Source organism: Rana temporaria, chromosome 3, assembly GCF_905171775.1.
Source record: "Rana temporaria chromosome 3, aRanTem1.1, whole genome shotgun sequence".
NCBI lineage: Eukaryota > Metazoa > Chordata > Amphibia > Anura > Ranidae > Rana > Rana temporaria.
Genome location: NC_053491.1, coordinates 101480608 through 101498795, shown reverse-complemented (window position 1 = coordinate 101498795; position 18188 = coordinate 101480608). Strand labels below are relative to the sequence as shown.

General features: G+C 43.7%; 1 protein-coding gene across 1 annotated transcript in view; it reads left to right on the top strand.

Moving 5' to 3' along the window:
- The window catches only part of PSTPIP1 (proline-serine-threonine phosphatase interacting protein 1), a 97389-nt gene that overhangs the window by 69210 nt on the left and 9991 nt on the right, over positions 1–18188 (top strand). The window contains exons 4-10 of the mRNA XM_040343113.1: positions 3056–3090; positions 7578–7684; positions 10068–10130; positions 11511–11609; positions 13324–13369; positions 15613–15692; positions 15794–15892. Of these exons, the coding sequence (XP_040199047.1) occupies positions 3056–3090; positions 7578–7684; positions 10068–10130; positions 11511–11609; positions 13324–13369; positions 15613–15692; positions 15794–15892 (529 nt within the window). The remainder of the gene's footprint in view (positions 1–3055; positions 3091–7577; positions 7685–10067; positions 10131–11510; positions 11610–13323; positions 13370–15612; positions 15693–15793; positions 15893–18188) is intronic.

The following is an 18188-nucleotide window of genomic DNA, read 5'->3' as shown; positions in this document are numbered from 1 at the left end:
TGTTTTCCTCGACGAGGTTCTTGTCAGGCTTTCTTTGCATACACACTGTCAAGACAAAATCTCGTCGTTCTCAAACACGGTGACGTACAACGGCACTATAAAGGGGAAGTTCGATTCCACTGGCACCACCCTTGGGGCTGCTTTTGCTAATCTCATGTTACTGTGTGTTAAGTAAAAGTTTGGTGAGAGACGATTCACGCTTTTCAGTCTGTTACAGCGTGACAAATGTCCATTACGAACGCTACTTTTACCGAAGGTGCGCTCCTGTCTCATACTTTATTTTGAGCATGCGCGGGTTTCTAAGCATACACACGAACGTGTTTCTCGTCGTAAACCAGCCCGACGAGAAACACGTCGAGGAAATTGAGGCTCCCGACAAGAAAGAAAAAAAAAAAGAGCATGTTCTCTTTTTTTCCCGTTGAGATCCACAACAGTTTTCTCGACGAAAAACATACACACGACCGTTTTACTCTGCAAAAATACTCTGCCAGCATTTTTCTTGATGGATTTTGCCGAGGAAAACGGTCGTGTGTACGAGGCCTCAGACATGAAATATGAACAAAGCATATTCCTCTATAGTGTGTACTTGTCTCAATCCAGGTCACTGGGAGATTTAGTAAAACTGGAGCACACCGAATCTGGTGCAGCTTTGCATGGTAACCAATCAGCTTCTAATTTTGACTTGTTCAATTAAGCTATGACAATAAAACCTGGTAGCTGATTGGTTACTTTGCACAGCGGCACCATATTCTGTGTGCACCAGTTTTAGTATATGTCCCCCTAAGTGAAATTTTTGTGTGCTGCTTTGTTCCCCTGCTATCAGTATGAGTCACTTCTGACAAATTTTCCCAACACCAAGAGAAAAATGGTGACAGGGAAGGGATCTCCAGCTGATTGACAGCCTCAGCTCTGTTCCTGTGAAGCCTCGTACACACGACCGAGAAACTCGACGGGCGAAACACATCGTTTTGCTCGTCGAGTTCCTTGTTAGGCTGTCGAGGAACTCCACAAGGCAAGTTTCTCCATTCCCGTCAAGGAAATAGAGAACATGCTCTCTTTTTGGCTCGTTGAGTTTCTCAACAGTTTCCTTGACGAAAATGTACACACGACCGGTTTCTTTGGCAAAAAAATATCTCCCAGCAAGTTTCTTGCTGGTTTTTGCCGAGAAACTCGGTCGTGTGTACGAGGCCTGAGCCATGTAAATATGTGCCTCTTCCCTTCCTCCAATCAGCTCTCAGAGCTCTCCTCACTGAGCTCTGCAGAGTGTAATTTCAGCACTCCATCCACTTTTTTCTAAACTCTGAGGCCCCGTACACACGACAGAGTTTCTCGGCAGAATTCACCGAGAAACTCGGTCAAAACCCGGATTCTGCCGAGAAACTCTGTCGTCTGTACAGTTTTGGCTCGATGGAGCCGCCGAGGAACTCGACGAGAAAATAGAGAACATGTTCTCTATTTTCTCGTTGTTCTATGGGAGAAGGCGGCCCGCCGAGCTCCTCGGCGGCTTCATCCCAAAATTCGACGAGGAACTCGACGTGCCAAGCACGTCGAGTTCCTCTGTCGTGTGTACGGGGCCTCAGACAATCTTTATAAATTTCTGGACTTAGAACAGATGTGGATTAGAAAAGACTGCAGATAAACAGGTACAACTTGTGTAGAAGGATTTATTTAATCTCTGTGTATCACACAAGGCCAGTCAATTCACTGGGTAAATGTGAGGGTTTACAACCACTTTAAGATTTTTGTTGTGATGTGTTTTTTAATACTGTTTCTTCCTTGGTTTGGTAATTACAATTCCTTTTCCCTCTTTTATTTGTCATTTGTCATTTAGGTTTTTATTGCTTTCTGCATCTCTGCTGGGGAGATCTGCACTCTTTATTTGTCCTGGGGACCATTGTCACCCAGACTGAAAGTGAGATAAATTCCATTCAAAATCCATCCATTCAAAATTGATTTGTCACCAGAACAGTAATAAAAGGGAAACCTTCCAATTGGGACACTTGTTTGCGTGACAATTGTCTAGGGGGGTCTCCCTATACTCTGGGGACAGAGGGTGAAGAAAAATCTCAATGGGCTAAAAAAAATTGACAGGGGTTTCAATCATTCACTGCCATAGGTTGTGCAAGAACATTTTGCCAGGAAAACTGGGCTGTGTGCGCACAAAATGCCAAAATGTTTGCCAAGTCAAAAAATATTAGGAGCTGAGTGTTAAAGCCCAGTTCCAGCTTTTATTTTCATGCACAATCGCATTTTTTTTTGCACAAACAGGTTTGCATGGGATGTCTATGGAGTGATAAAATTTGATTTTGAGGGGTATTAAACCCAAAAACAAACATTTATTATATTGTAGCTTATCAATTCTTAAGTATAATGGCTGCACTCGTTTTCTTTTTGTATTTTTTTTATTTTCACCTGTTGATCCTGCTAGCAAGTCTGTTACCTTATAACTTACTTAAACATACCGAGCTGTTCAGCAAATGTGGTAGTTGGGGGGTGAGAGGTGTGCTTACAATGTTCAGCTTTCATTCATTTATGTAAAATCTTTATCCCAAGAGGAAAAAAAAGTTCCTGTAAATGCATAAAAAGTGTTAGCTATAGTTTGGCTTTCATTTTAAGTCAAGTTCATCTTAAATGCTAGTGCATCTAACACTACCCCAACCCTAGACTGACAGACTGACAATGCTGCTGTCCAAAGGTGTCCCCATTGCTCTTCCAGAGGGTGGAGACACCAAAGACAGGAAGTGTGTTGTTGGCCAGACCAAATAAAAATTAAAATAAAGGAAATAAAGCTTTTATATAAGAAAATTAATGGAGCTACCATATCAGAGTATTGATAAGCTGCCATTGAATATATTTTTGTTTTAATATCGCTTTAATTGCAAAAAAAAAGTTTGCCTAAACATTGGATAAAAAATGTATTGAAATTGCATATGAAAATATGATGAAAATACTGAATTGATAAATGTGTCTTGTGGTATTCTAGCTATGGATGTTTATTGAGGTTCCAATCATATATTGCTATGATTCACTTATTATTATTATTGTTTTTTTCCAGCAAATTACGAGGGTCCTTTGATGAATTAAAACAACGTAAGTAATCCTATTTTTATTTTTAAGCAATGAATCACATAGCCTTTGGGATGCATTTATAAGTATTACATTAATATATACAAGTATTTTTATGCATTACTTTTCTTTATGAGTGATTCTATGTCATTAGAGTAAACAGAATCATGTGCTAGCATAGCACTATGTGCTAAAGCAGGGATCTCCAAACTACGGCCCATGGGCCAAATCCAGCCTGTTGCAGAATTGTATCCAGTCCTCTGTTATAGGATGGACTCATGTAAGAGGGGACTATGATGTAAGAGGACTCTCATGTAAGGACTTTAATGGAAAATCAGATGTAAAGGGCATTCTGATGGGAACCCTGATGTTAAGGAGGACTCTGAATGGCTCAAGTTTATATGGATTTTCTTTTCTTTGTTTAACTAAAAGTTGTTTCTTTGTTCTAAATCATATAATACTGATTAGAAGTTTTTTTATTTATTCATTGAAATTATATTCATTAATTCATAAATGCAAACTACCCACTTGGTGAGTCAAGGATGGAGAAAGATCTGGGGGTCCTAGTGGAAGACAAACTGAGCAAAAGAATGCAATGTCAAGTTGCAGCTGGCAGAATATTAGCATGCATAAAAAAGGGATATACGCTAGAGATAAAACTATAATCCTGCCACTTTATAAAACTTTTTAAAATACATCTGGAGTATTCCACCCAGTTCTGGTCACCAATCCTCAGAAGGAATTTGCTGGAGCTGGAGAGAGTCCATTACAGTGGCGGTGCGTCCATAGTGGGCGCAGGAGCGCTGCACCCTCTCTCCCCTGTGCCGTCACTCAAGTCTACAATACATAGAGATTCATGCATTGCATGAATCTCTATGTATTGTCGCCGGCCCCCTGGTGAGCGCCGGCCATCTGAATAACATTAGTTTGTTGTTTTTTGGAAGTGCCTATCAGAGCCAGCTTCTCTGATAGGCTTTCCGATTACAGCCTGTTGGCTCTAATCGGCTTCCAAATAGTTAACCAGGAGACGCAGGGGGTGTGCTTTCCCTGATTAACACTGACACGCGTGTCAGCCAATCAGGTTCAGTGGATCTGGTTACCAGTAACCTGATTGGCTGAAGCGACATCGAGGGCGGGACTCGGGAGAAGACATCGAGAGAGCGCGGAGGGAGGATGGCTGACCCGAGAAAGGTAAGTGCTGGGCAAAGCGGGCGGGGGGGGACATCTGGCGGTTTTTGAGGGGGAAAACTGGCGGCAATTGATGGGCACAGTGGCGACAATTGATGGGCACAGTGGCGACAATTGATGGCATGGCACAGTGGCTGCGTGTGATTTCATGGCACAGTGGCAACAATTGATGGCACAGTGGCGACAATTGATGGGCACAGTGGCGACAATTAATGGCATGGCACAGTGGCTGCATTTGATGGCATGGCACAGTGGCGACAATTGATGGCACAGTGGCGACAATTGATGGCTGTGCGACAGGGGGTGGAAACTGACGGGGTGACAGGTTTTTTTTTTCTTCTCGGGGCTCTTTTACTGTTTTTTTTCTATTTTTATCTGATTTATGCTATTGCTTTTTAATGTTTTAGTGTTTTTCTGTTTTAACGGCTTTGATGTCTGTGATTTTACTTTTGTTATTGTATGTACGGCGAATGGCACCTGGTCCCGTCGCCGGGTAGCGTTTTGATACGTATGTGATTTAACGCTTAACAAAATTTTTCAATAAACAGTGGTGACAATTGATGGCTGCGTTTAATGGCATGGTACAGTGGCTGCGTTTGATGGCATGGCACAGTGGCTGCGTTTGATGGCACAGTGGCGACAATTGATGGCACAGTGGTGACAATTGATAGCACAGTGGCGACAATTGATGGCATGGCACAGTGGCGACAATTGCTGGCACAGTAGCAACAATTGCTGGCAGTGGCATAGTGGCGACAATTGCTGGGCACAGTGGCTGCGTTTGATGGCAAAGTGTCGACAATTGATGGGCACAGTGGCAACAATTGATGGGCACAGTAGCTGTGTTTGATGGGCAGAGTGAGGCTGCAACTGATGTTGCGACTACAAGCGACTACAAGCACTAAATGTATTCTCCCTGGAGAAAAGATGCTTGAGTGGGGACATGATAGCGATTTACAAATACCTCAATGGTGATCCCAGCATAGGAAAATATTAGGAAAACATAAAGAAATAGAAGATCTGTTAATTGCAAAGACTTGATTTCAACTCAGTACAAAACAGATTATAGCGCACACATTCAAGAATGACATTTATCCTGCAAGGCTAGTTAAAAACACCTGAACATATACATAAAAATATATACGGGGGGGGGGGGTTAGTCACACTATATGGTCATATAGTGCTAAGCCCACAAACTGCGACAAAGTACCCCGAATTTTGTGGGTCCTACCCTAGTAATAGAATGAAAGAACCTGCGTCTCAACCATGGGAGCCAAACTCCTCTATGTGGGAGAACTGAAGGGATTCCTCCTATGAACTGGTGGCCACTAATAAGAGGTAATGAAGAGGGGGAGGGGTGCTCCAGCCCAAAAAAACATGGTCAGGGTCTTATACAATACAAAAACATATTTGGGGGGGCACACCCTAAAATGCATTTAAATTCAAGATGGTGCTGCTATAAGACCAAAAGACAGTACAAAACAGATTATAGCGCACACATTCAAGAATGACATTTATCCTGCAAGGCTAGTTAAAAACATCTAAACGTATACATATGTATACATGAATTTTTGTATTTGCAATTAAATTCATAGATGGTGCTGCTATAAGACCAAAAGACAGTACAAGGCTAGTTAAAAACACCTAAACATATACATAATAATATATACAGGGGTTTGGTCTATCTATATGGTCATATAGTGCTTAGCCCACAAACTGCGCCAAAGTACCCCGAATTTCGTGGGTCCTACCCTAGTAATAGAATGAAAGAACCTGCGTCTCAACCATGGGAGCCAAACTCCTCTATGTGGGAGAACTGAAGGGATTCCTCCTGAGGTTTTTTTGGGCTGGAGCACCCCTCCCCCCCTTCATTACCTCTTATTAGTGGCCAACAGTTCATAGGAGGAATCCCTTCAATTCTCCCACATAGAGGAGTTTGGCTCCCATGGTTGAGATGCAGGTTCTTTCATTCTATTACTAGGGTAGGACCCACGAAATTCGGGGTACTTTGTTGCAGTTTGTGGGTTTAGCACTATACAGTGCCTTGTGAAAGTATTCGGCCCCCTTGAACTTTGCGACCTTTTGCCACATTTCAGGCTTCAAACATAAAGATGTAAAACTGTAATTTTTTTTGAAGAATCAACAACAAGTTGGACACAATCATGAAGTGGAAGAAAATGTATTGGATATTTCAAACTTTTTTAACAAATAAAAAACTGAAAAATTGGGCGTGCAAAATTATTCAGCCCCTTTACTTTCAGTGCAGCAAACTCTCTCCAGAAGTTCAGTGAGGATCTCTGAATGATCCAATGTTGACCTAAATGACTAATGATGATAAATAGAATCCACCTGTGTGTAATCAAGTCTCCGTATAAATGCACCTGCACTGTGATAGTCTCAGAGGTCCGTATTAAGCTAATAGAGAAGGAGATAGACGCATAGTTTGGGGTAAGGAGTTCCATAGGCTTGGAGAGGCTCTGGAAAAGTCCTGTAGATGAGCATGGGAGGAGGTGATGAGAGAGCTAGAGAGCAGGAGGTCTTGAGAAGAACGAAGAGAATGATTAGGTTGGTATTTAGAGACTAGGTCAGTGATGTAGCTGGGGGCAGAGTTGTGGATGGCTTTGTAGGTAGTAGTTAGTATTTTGAATTTAATTCGTTGGGCGAGCGAAAGCCAGTGGAGGGATTGACAAAGAGGAGCAGCAGAGACGGAGCGGTTGGTAAGGTGGATGAGTCTGGCAGCAGTATTCATGATGGACTGAGGGGGGACAGAGTATGCAGAGGTAAGCCAATGAGGAGGGAGCTGCAGTAATCGAGAGATGACCAGGGAGTGAATTAAGAGCTTTGTTGTGTCATTGGTTTGAAAGGGGCGTATTTTGGAGATGTTGCGGAGGTTGAGGCGGCAAGATTTGGACAGTGATTGGACGTGGGCCTTGAAGGACAGTACAGAGTCCAGGACTACTCCTAGGACCTTGGCATGTGGGGATGGGCTTATGGTTGTGCCATCAATTTTGACAAATTAAAGCCTTGTTTCCATGTATAAATTGTAATTATGTATACATTCAGGGCAGCCATATTTACCCTTAGATTACTGTACTGGACATATACACTACGTCTTTCTTGGAAGTGCTACACTGTGGTGTTGCCTCTGACAATGCAAGTGTATGGGCTTTATTTACTAAAGGAATAGAGGCTCACTGAATAATTTAATAATTTTTCTAGAAATCTGATTTAGTTTGGTAACTTATTCTAGAAATAATATAGTAAATACCGTCCTTTGAGTGGTTGTGTGTCAGTATTTCTGGATGTTCTTTGTCTTGTTGCAGAAATTGAGAATATTGGAAACTCACACATACAACTAGCAGCAACTGTAAGGGAAGAACTGCAGAGTTTGGAGGACTTTAGAGAGAGACAAAAGGAACTGAGAAAAAAGGTAAGCTTGCTGCAGGATACAATACACCGGAGGGTACATTGTGTATATGGATTTCCCCACCCTACCTGAGCTCTATGATTTATCTCAGCAATGTTCAAGTAGAACTAAAGACAAGTCTTTTTGATTCATTAGAAGTAATATACCGCTCCGGGTAACAGTCCAAAAATGTCACCTACCCTGCACTAAACGAGTGCTGGCTCTATATGCAAGATATAAGCAAGCGAAGAAATTTGGATAGCCGCACTCCAAGATAATGTCTTCATTGAATGGAAAACAGTTCATACAGCAAATGGAGTCACAGATAAGTTAACTGATGCGTTTCTCACCTCTTTTCTGGTGCTTAGTCATAAGCACCAGTAAAGAGGTGTGAAACGAGTCAGTGTATTTTACCTGCAATTCCGTTTGTGTGTCCGTTCAATAAAGACATTGGGCCAGATTCAGAGAGATCGGCGTATCTTTAGAGCGGCGTAGCGCATCTGATATGCGCTACGCCAACGTAACATAGAGAGGCTCGTACTGTATTCACAAAGCACTTGCTCCCTTTCTTGCGCCGGCGTAACGTAAAATGGCCGGCGTAAGCTCCATTCACGTACGACCTACGCAAACGACATAAAATCCGACGGCTGTTCCGACGTCCATACCCTAACATGACTTACCCCTGCTTTATGAGGGATAACTTTACGCCGGACGTACGCCTTACGTAAATGGCGTAGCTTACTGCCTCGGAGCAAGTACATTCGTGAATCGGTGTATCTAGGTCATTTACATATTCGACGCGTAAATCAACGGAAGCGCCCCTAGCGGCCAGCGTAAATATGCACCCAAGATACGACGGCGTAAGGAGACTTACGTCGGTTGGATCAAGCAGAAATTCAGGCGTATCTGGTTTCCTGAATACAGCGCATAGATACGACGGTGCATTCTACAACTTACGCGGCGTATCAACAGATACATCGGCGTAAGTTGTCTGTGAATCCGGCCCATTATCTTGGAGTGCGGCTATCTGTATTTCTTAATTTGCTCTTTATGAGTCATGTTGGATAGAGTAATGGAGGGTAATAACAAGTTCTGTATTTGTTGCCACCTGTGTCCCATAGTGTGAAAGTGGCCTTAATGTTATTGTTAATGGTAAACATGACAAATAGAGAGATCGATCTCTCCAACGGGGGCATAGACAGCAATGATTTCTATACTGACTCCACCTCCTGAAACTCCTCCTCTTAGCACCTCTGTAGACCAGAAGGCAGGCTCTGTGAATTCTGTGATATGGCAGTGCCCTCCCACAGGGCATAGTGAATAAGTGTCACAGAAGTAAAATAAGTAAATGTGTAAGGATTAATAGGAATAAGCTAGAAATCACTGAAATACAATGTGAAAGTGAAAATATGATTTTATATTTTGACCAATAATACACATTAAAAAGCAATGCAAAAACTGGGGGGGGGGGGGGCTGGATTTGACCTTTAGAGGTGTAGCTATAAGCACTGGCGTCTTTTTTTCGGATATTCTTCTGTGAGATCATACTAACTGTCCAACATCAGTGTCAGGCCCCATACACACGTCCGAGGAACTCGACGGGCAAAACACATCGTTTTGCCCGTCGAGTTCCTTGTGAAGCCGCCGAGGATCTCGGCGAGCCGAAATTTCCCATTGAACAATGAGGAAATAGAGAACATGTTCTCTATTTCCTCGCCGAGATCCTCGTCGGCTTCCTCGGCCAAAAGTGTACACATGGCCGGGTTTCTCGGCAGAATTCAGCTCTGACCGAGTTTCTGGCTGAATTCTGCTGAGAAACTTGGTCGTGTGTACGGGGCCTCAGTGTAAAACTGCATTGGCCAGGAATACAGTAATGCTAATAAACCTTGAAAGAAAAGTGTGCGTCCTTGGTTAGCCATTGCACTGAAAAGCAATTCTCAGTGAATCGCACTTCAGAAAGCTGCTTGACCGCTATCAGGCTTTCAGGAGGCGATCCTGCCGCCTCCTGATTTTTTTTTTTTGTTTTTCAGAAAAAATAGCTGTTTATAATGGGGCTAATGCACTGCAGTGGCAAGCCAAGTGTTTGGCACGCAATTGCAGCGCTGAACTATTGACTTGCATGATGACGCAGTATGACAGATGCCGCTGGCTGTCAACTGGGCATGTCGCATCATGGCACAAAGCATCTCAGCCATGGCACGTGAACAGCCTCACCCAGCTGTTGATTAGCTTTAAGTAGCTTTTACTGACACGTGACTGCCCATGTAAAAAAAGCCTCTATCTGCTACTGTGTTTTACCCAATTGGGCTACTGACATCAAAATAGGTGGAGATGTTATTGTGGCTGTCTAAGGATTGCCCCAAGTGGTATACTTCAGTCTAATGAATCTTACTGTTTTCTCACTTAGTATGAGAATGCCATGGAGCGCCTACAAAAGAATAAAGTGTCCATGTACAAGAAGACAATGGAGGTAAGTTGGAGCCTGTGTACATTAAAAAGTATCTGTCTAATGATACAGATAGAACCATGGCCAAAAAAATTGTAAAAAGTTTAAATTCAGCTAACAAAATCCATTTGTTATTGCTGTAAAAAATTGAAATTGGTGTTGAAAACCTCAATTATTCCAATTACTTTGTGGTTCTTTGTAAAGTAGAACTATGCCCCCACATAAATGAATGTACCGCAGCACTTAAAGCGGAGCACCACCCAAAAGGGAAAGCTCTGCTTGTTTGTCTCCCCCCCCCCTCCGCTGCCACATTTGATCCCTTTCGGGGGGAGGGTGGAGCAGATACTTGCTTTTGACAAGTACCCGCTCCCACAACCGGCTGAGCTCACCATGGCGACCTTAGCAGGAAGTTCAGCCCTCTCCTCATTCCCCTGCCGCTATGACATTCTCAAAGTGCAGTGCACTATGCGCATGTGCATTAGGGAACCGGCTGTGAAGCCGAGATGGCGGCGGCAGCACCCGAGAGCCAATTGAAAAACATCGGCTCAGGTGAAGACATCACTGGATTTGTGGACATGTAAGTGTCCTAATATTAAATATTAATTATAAATCCATCTGCAAAGTCCCACCTTTTGACCTGCCAGTGAGGTCCAATGCAGTGACTGTAGGTTTTTTATTTGGGGGGGCAGCAAACAACCCCCCTCTCGCTGTCAGTTGGGTCACCGGCACCATTCCCCCGGGGGGGTCTTGCGGTCGGCCATCCAGCCCCGTACTTATCCCATCTCGGTTGCGGGCGGGCATCGCTCATATGGGCGAAGGCTTCTATCGCATCTTCTCCTCCTTTGCATCACTGCGTGTCTCCCCCCTCCTCCTCTTGGGAGTCCAATAGGATCGCCTGTTCTTTTAGCCAATTGGATGGCAGGTCCCAGGACCGTGAGGAGAATCAGTGTGGCAATAGCGAATATTCATTTGCTATTGTCACACAACTGGGTGGGCTCGGAGCACAGTGCTTTGTGCCCCAAACCCACCCTTTTTTACAACTGCAATGTCTGGGAGTGGGAGCGTGTGACACAAATGAAGGAGAATTTGGCTGAAATAAGGATGGTAGAGGATGTTTTTTGTGGACATTCCTACCTACTGTGTGATGTTGATGTACTAAGTCCAAGCTATCTGCTGTTTGGTGAATATAAACAATTTCAGTAGAATAATAAAGACACTTTTTTGTGCCATACACATTTAATGGAAGGCCACTTTCCACAAACTAATGTTGATATCTTTGGTGGGGGGTATAAATTATCTTGGAGGGGTATAAAACTTGCATAATGCTTATATCTCTTTCTGTAACATATAATACTTTTAGTACCCACGTGTCATGGGATCATGTCTCCTTTATTCCATGTTTAGTCAAAGAAAAGTTATGAACAAAAATGCAGAGAAGCAGAGGAGGCAGAGCTGAACTTCGAGCGTCTGGCCATATCCGGAAATCCCAAGCAAGTTGAGAAGGTAAGAAAAGACTGTCCTAAATTACAAATAACAACAAACTACAACATACCTGTGTATGTCATCTATCTAGCTATTGGCACCCCAATGCGCAAGTACAACGAACATGCACTGCAGCACACCACAACACACGTGCGTTGTGTTGTGCTGCATTAAAGAAAAGGGTGCAAGTTTGTTTTTTCTTCGATTGTCATACCAGCAATAAGTAAATCCATAGCAGTTCCTGCATCAGGTCAGCCTCTGTTGAAATGAGATATAGCACCCTCTTCCTTCTGCTGGGGCTGACACAGGCACTGTACTGTACCAGCATGGCAGCTTACACCATCAACTTCCCTTCTCAACGTCTGCTGCTGGCTGGAAGGACTACTGCCAGTGTCTGAATCTAGAGCTGACAGCTTCTCATAGACGGAGGTTGGGGCCAACTCCAACACTCAGCTTGCTATGGGGGCACCCAAGCTGAGCCGCTGCTCTGTTCATTCAGACACAGAGCCGTGGCTCAACCCCGCCCCCTCTCTCCTCATTGGCTCACTGACTTTGACAGCAGCAGGAGTCAGGGGCATCCACTGAGTGTCTGAGCCAATCAGGTCCCAGACAGCCGAGGCTCTCCTGCAACATTGCTGGATGGAGATGGGGTTCAGGTAAGTATGAGGGGGGCTGCTGTATACAGAAGGGTTTTAATCATTAGTGGATAGAATGCATTAAGATAAAAAGTCTTCTGCCTTAGGAACCACTAGCATTTTGGAACTGTCAGGAAAAATCTTAAATTATATCTAAAGCCAAATCGTTATTCTTATTCTTAATGGTGTAGGGAAGAGTTAACACTACTCTCACTTTTTTGCTGTCTGTGTCTCATTAGGAAGATTTTTCTTTCATTTCCTGTCCTGTAGACTGAACAGGAAGTGAGAGGATCTCTTTCCAATGTAAGGGATATCCCGCTTAAACAGTTTTCACATGACTAAGTGGGCCCACTCAAAAATGCCCCTTCTATTTCTGTCCTAGTCTTCTCAAAATTTAGAATATACCTTCACTTTCATTCTCAGTGACATTGGTGATCAGAATAATTTGAGAGAGTAAAACTCTGTAATGGGGCACAGACAGAAGAGAAAATGGTTCTAACCATTAATGAACACACCGTAGGGAAAGAACACCCTAGTGCAAGGGTGACTCTATAGCAGGAGTCTCCAAACTTTCTAAACAAAGTACCAGTTTATTATCTTTCAGACTTTGGGGGACCGAATTGTGGCCAGCGGGAGTGGCAATATTCCTGGCATTCGTGGGGGTAAACACCCTCACATTTGGTATTAGGGAAAGGAATAGTGCTTTGTCGTTGGCATCATAAGGGGGAATGGTTCCTTCATTGGTGTCGGTGGAAAAATAGTGGCCCACTGTTGGTATCAGTTGGCAGAATTGTCTCATATCAGTGGGAGGAATAGTGCCCCAAGGGCTGGATAAGGCAAGAACAGGGCCATATCTGGCGCCCGGGGCGCAGTTTTGAAAACCCTTAGAAACAGGAAACCTAGGGTAGTGGCCAAGGCACCAGCTGAAACGCGAACATAGGTAAGAAATAAGGATAAAGAAGCCACATACTCAGTAAGAGATTAAATTGGCTGCTTAAAGTCATTCAAGAACTAAATTATCACTTCCATTACGTACCAAAAGTCTGTTTCCTTATGAAGCCTCAGAGAATTTATAACATGAAATCCTTGTGTCTTTTCAGAGTCAGAACAAACTGAAACATTGTAAGGATGCAGCTACTGAGGCAGGTACAGAAGTTCTGTTCTATATTCAGTTATATATTTGTCTGTTTATGTCTTGTGTGTTTAACATAAACCTGTGTACCTAAGACAGGCCATACATTATGCAATTTTATTTCCTTCAGTCAAGGGTTGATGGAAAGAAAATAACGTATTTTCCGGCGTATAAGACAACTGGGCGTATAAGACGACCCCCTAATTTTCCAGGAAAAATGTTGGTTTTGGGATATACTCACTGTATAAGACTACCCCCTTCTTACTAGTCTTTCTGGAAGCTGAGGGGGAGCCAGAACCGCTGACAGAAACAGGCTTTTTCAAATCTCACTGTGCCATTACATTACATTCCTCACTGTGCCATCACTTGCCCCCACTGTGCCATCACTTGCCCCTCACTGTGCCATAACTTGCCCCTCACTGTGCCTGAACTTGCCCCTCACTGTGCCTGAACTTGCCCCTCACTGTGCCTGAACTTGCCCCCACTGTGCCTGAACTTGCCCCCACTGTGCCTGAACTTGCCCCCCAGTGCAATCACTGCAAACAGTGCAAGCACTCACTTTTTTTCTGAATAGATTGCAGGCGGTTTTTGATCCATCTATGGCCAGTTTAAGAATATATATAGTTATAGTTCAGCAAGAACCGAACTAATTTAGATCTGTGCATGGCCGGCTTAAATGAATGCTTGCTGAATCAAACTATGATTATGTCAAAAGTCTGTGGTTTTAACTAGGGTTGCACCGATACTGATACTGGTATCGGTGCCAATATCGAGCATTTGCACGAGAACTTGTATGTACATGTGCAAATGCTACGATGCTTGATCCGATACTTAGGCTGCCTCACGGGTGATCGGAGTAGCAGTGGGGGGAGTTACAAGCACCGATCTCCCTGTATAGCTTTTCTGACAGCCGCTTCTCCTACTCTCCCTATCACTGTCAGGGAGATCGGTGCTTGTAACTGCCCCCACCGCCGCATTGATCACACCCGGCTGTCCACCTCTGTGCTCCACGTGTTCTCCTCTGCATCCCCCACATCCTCCCTGGCTTTCCGTGTCCTCCTCTGGGTCCCGATCCGTTTTATCCTCTGGGTCCCTCTGTGTCATCCTTCAGGTCCCCCTGCATCTTTCCCAGCTGTGGGTCCCCCCATGTCCTCCTCCGTTCCCCTCATGTCGTCTTCTGGTCCCCCATGTCCTCCTTCGTTTCCCCCAATGTCCTCCTTCGGTCCCCCCATGTCCTCCTTCAGTCCCCCCCCTCATGTTCTTCTCCGGTCCCCCTGTGTCCTTCTTCGGTCCCCCTCATTTCATCCTCCAGTCCCCCCATGTCCTCCTTCGGTCCCCCCATAACCTCCTCCTGTCCCCCCATGTCCTCCTTCGCCCCCCATTTCCTCCTTTGGTCCCCCCTGGGTCCTATTGCTGCATTATACAAAAACTGCTATTTTTATCTTCTGCCACTAGAGGGCATCAAAACTTGCTTTTCTTCAGATTCACGCTTCAAGATTTGGAATAGGCCATGTTCTGAGTACTGAAGTCTGTCCTTCATCATAAAAATCTGAAAAAAATCGCTGATCGCCACCATTAGTAGTAAAAAAATAAATATTAATAAAAATGCCATAAAACTATCCCCTATTTTGTAAACGCTATACATTTTCCGCAAACCAATCGTTAAACGCTTATTGCGATTTTTTTTTACCACAAATATGTAGAAGAATACGTATCGGCCTAAACTGAGAACAATAAATGTTTTTTTATATATTTTTGGGGGTATTTATTATAGCAAAAAGTAAAAAATATTGATTTCTTTTCAAAATTGTCGCTCTATTTTTGTTTATAGCGCAAAAAATAAAAACCGCAGAGGTGATCAAATACCACCAAAAGAAAGCTGTATTTGTGGGAAAAAAAGGACGCCAATTTTGTTTGGGAGCCCCATCGTACGACCGCGCAATTGTCAGTTAAAGCGACGCAGTGCCGAATTGCAAAAACTGGCCAGGTCCTTTACCTGCATATTGGTCTGGGTCTTAAGTGGTTAAATGATGCTTAGAAGCCAGGTTAGGGACAATAAAGAAAATCTTTTCTTAAAAGGGATGATCTTATCGCAGGGCTAGAAGCACAGGCTCCTTTTTGTATTGATGAAAACATTACATGAACACAGATCTACAATGTCCATTCACTGTAAACTCATCATTGCAGAAAAATGGGAAAAACACAATTTTTTGGTTATGGTAAATCTAAAACAAAAATTGTGATTATTTTGTCCTAGATCAGCTGTATAAGAATAACATTACTCTACTGGACAAAGCCCGTATTGAATGGGAGACGGAGCACATAAGCACTTGTGAGGTAACGGCACATAAACCTTTCTTATAAACCTTGGTCTGTGCCCTTTGATTAGGTGTGTATGTATAATGTTGTGTTTTTTTTTTTTGTTTTTTTTTTTTTAGGCTTTTGAACAACAAGAGAAAGATAGAATCAGTATACTGCGTAATTCTTTCTGGGTTCACACCAATCAATTTTCCATGCAGTGTGTAGGGGATGATGAGGTAACACCCATATTCCGTAGAGTATTTAGTATGTTGTAATGATCAATTAGATTTTTTTTTTCTTTTTTTTCTACCAGTGGTAAAAATTTATGTCCAAAAAGCATGCTGCATTACCAATTGTAACCAGTAGGGGGAGATGGAAACTTTGCTATCAGTATGTTAGAGTTGAATCGAACTACATAAATTCTCAGTTCACAGTAATATGAACCATAACCAAGACTATGCGTTGTATTATATTTTCATACAACAAGTGTAACAGCACACCTTTCAAAAGGAATAGAATTTAAATTCACCATGCCATGTCACGGCAATGTATAAATGTGAATTTGGCTTTACAAGAATGTAATCGATTACCAGGCTGTATAGCTGGATATCGGCCACTGTTCAACTTTAGGGACAAACAACAATTGAAATTGTGACCCAAACAAATGCTAATGCACCATCCACATGAGTAAGCCTATACCCCTCTCTGAAATGACAAAAAAGGAAAAGGGGGTTGGGATGCAGCATCAATGGGCTTATTATGACTAAAAAGCCAAATACAAACTCTCAGAAATATAAAACCAAAGGCCGGATTCACAGACATTTGCACTTGCGCCGCCGTTAGGGTTGCCACCTCATCCCTTTAAAAAGGAACACATCTGAATTACACAGATTCTGAGGCTAATTTAATGCAGATAAGGCACCAAGTGAGTTTAATTACCACCTTAATCAGCCACAGAACCTGTGTAATTCAGATGTGTTCCTTTTTAAAGGGATGAGGTGGCAACCCTAGCCGCCGTATCTTACCTGGCAGAATTTCGAATCCTCAGCGATTTTGCGCCGTAAGTTACGGCAGCGTAGTGTATTTCTGGCGGCGGAATTCAAATTGGCGATTAGGGGGCGTGATTCATTTAAATGAAGCGCGTCCTCGCGCCGATTGAACTGCGCATGCTCCGTTTTGAAATTTCCCGTCGTGCTTTGCGCGAAATGACGTCGCAACGACGTAATTTTTTTAACTTAGACGTGAGTTACGTCCATCCCTATTCACGGACGACTTACGCAAAAAAATATTCAAATTTCGAAGCGGGAACGACGGCCATGCTTAACATGGCAAGTCTATCTATACGCCGCAAAATACCAGCTTTAACTATACGCCAGGAAAAGCCGACTAGCAACGACGTAAGAGAATGTGACGGCCGCGCGTACCTTCGCGGATCGACGGAAAAAGCTAATTTGCATACCCAACGTGGAAAACAACGCGAACTCCACCCAGCGGGCGCCAAAGTATTGCACCTACGATCCGAAGGCGTACGAAGCCGTATGCCTGTCGGATCGAACCCAGATGCCGTTGTATCTTGGTTTGAGGATTCAAACTAAAGATACGACGCAGGAAATTTGAAAGTACGCCGGTGTATCACTAGATACACCGGCGTACTCGCTCTGTGAATCTGGCCCAAAGAGTTTATCTGCAGCCATGCCACATTGGATGGAAGTCATCCACCAGAAGTCAGTAAGGAAACCAAGTCCAATGTTCCAGGAGGTGAGGACAGCCCAGCTTCCATCCAATGTGGCATGGCTACAGATAAGCTCTTTGGGCCATATTCTCAAAGAATTTACGCCGGCGTATCAGCAGATACGCCGACGTAAGTCCGATTCTAAGGCCGTCCTATGTTTAAGTGTATTCTCAAACTGAGATACACTTAAACATGCCTAAGATACGACGGCCTGCGCCGTAGTATCTTAGGGTGCAATATCTACGCTGACCGCTAGGTGGCATTTCCTTTGCGGTCAACGTAGAATATGCAAATGACTAGTCACGCCGATTCTCTAACGTACGGTTGCCCGTCGTAGTGATTTTACGTAGTTTCCATAAGCGATACGCGGCGTAAAGATAAACATGCCCCCTAGGTGGCGTACTCAATGTTAAGTATGGCCGTCGTTCCCGCGTCAAAATGTGAAAATTTAACGTCGTTTGCGTAAGTCGTCCGTGAATGGCGATGGACGCCATTTACGTTACCGTCAAAACAAATGACGTCCGTGAGACGTCATTTAGCGCAATGCACGTCGGGTAATTTACCCGACGGAGCATGCGCATTACGATCGGCGCGGGAGCGCGCCTAACTTAAATGATCCACGCCCCCTACCAGGATCATTTGAATTAGGAGTGCTTGCGCGGGTGGACTTTACGCTACGCCGCCGCAAGTTTACAGGTAAGTGGTTTGGGAATCAGGCACTTGCAAGTTAAACTTGCGGCGGAGTAACGTAAAGGACATACGTTACGCCGCCGGAGATCTCTAAGAATATGGCCCTTTGA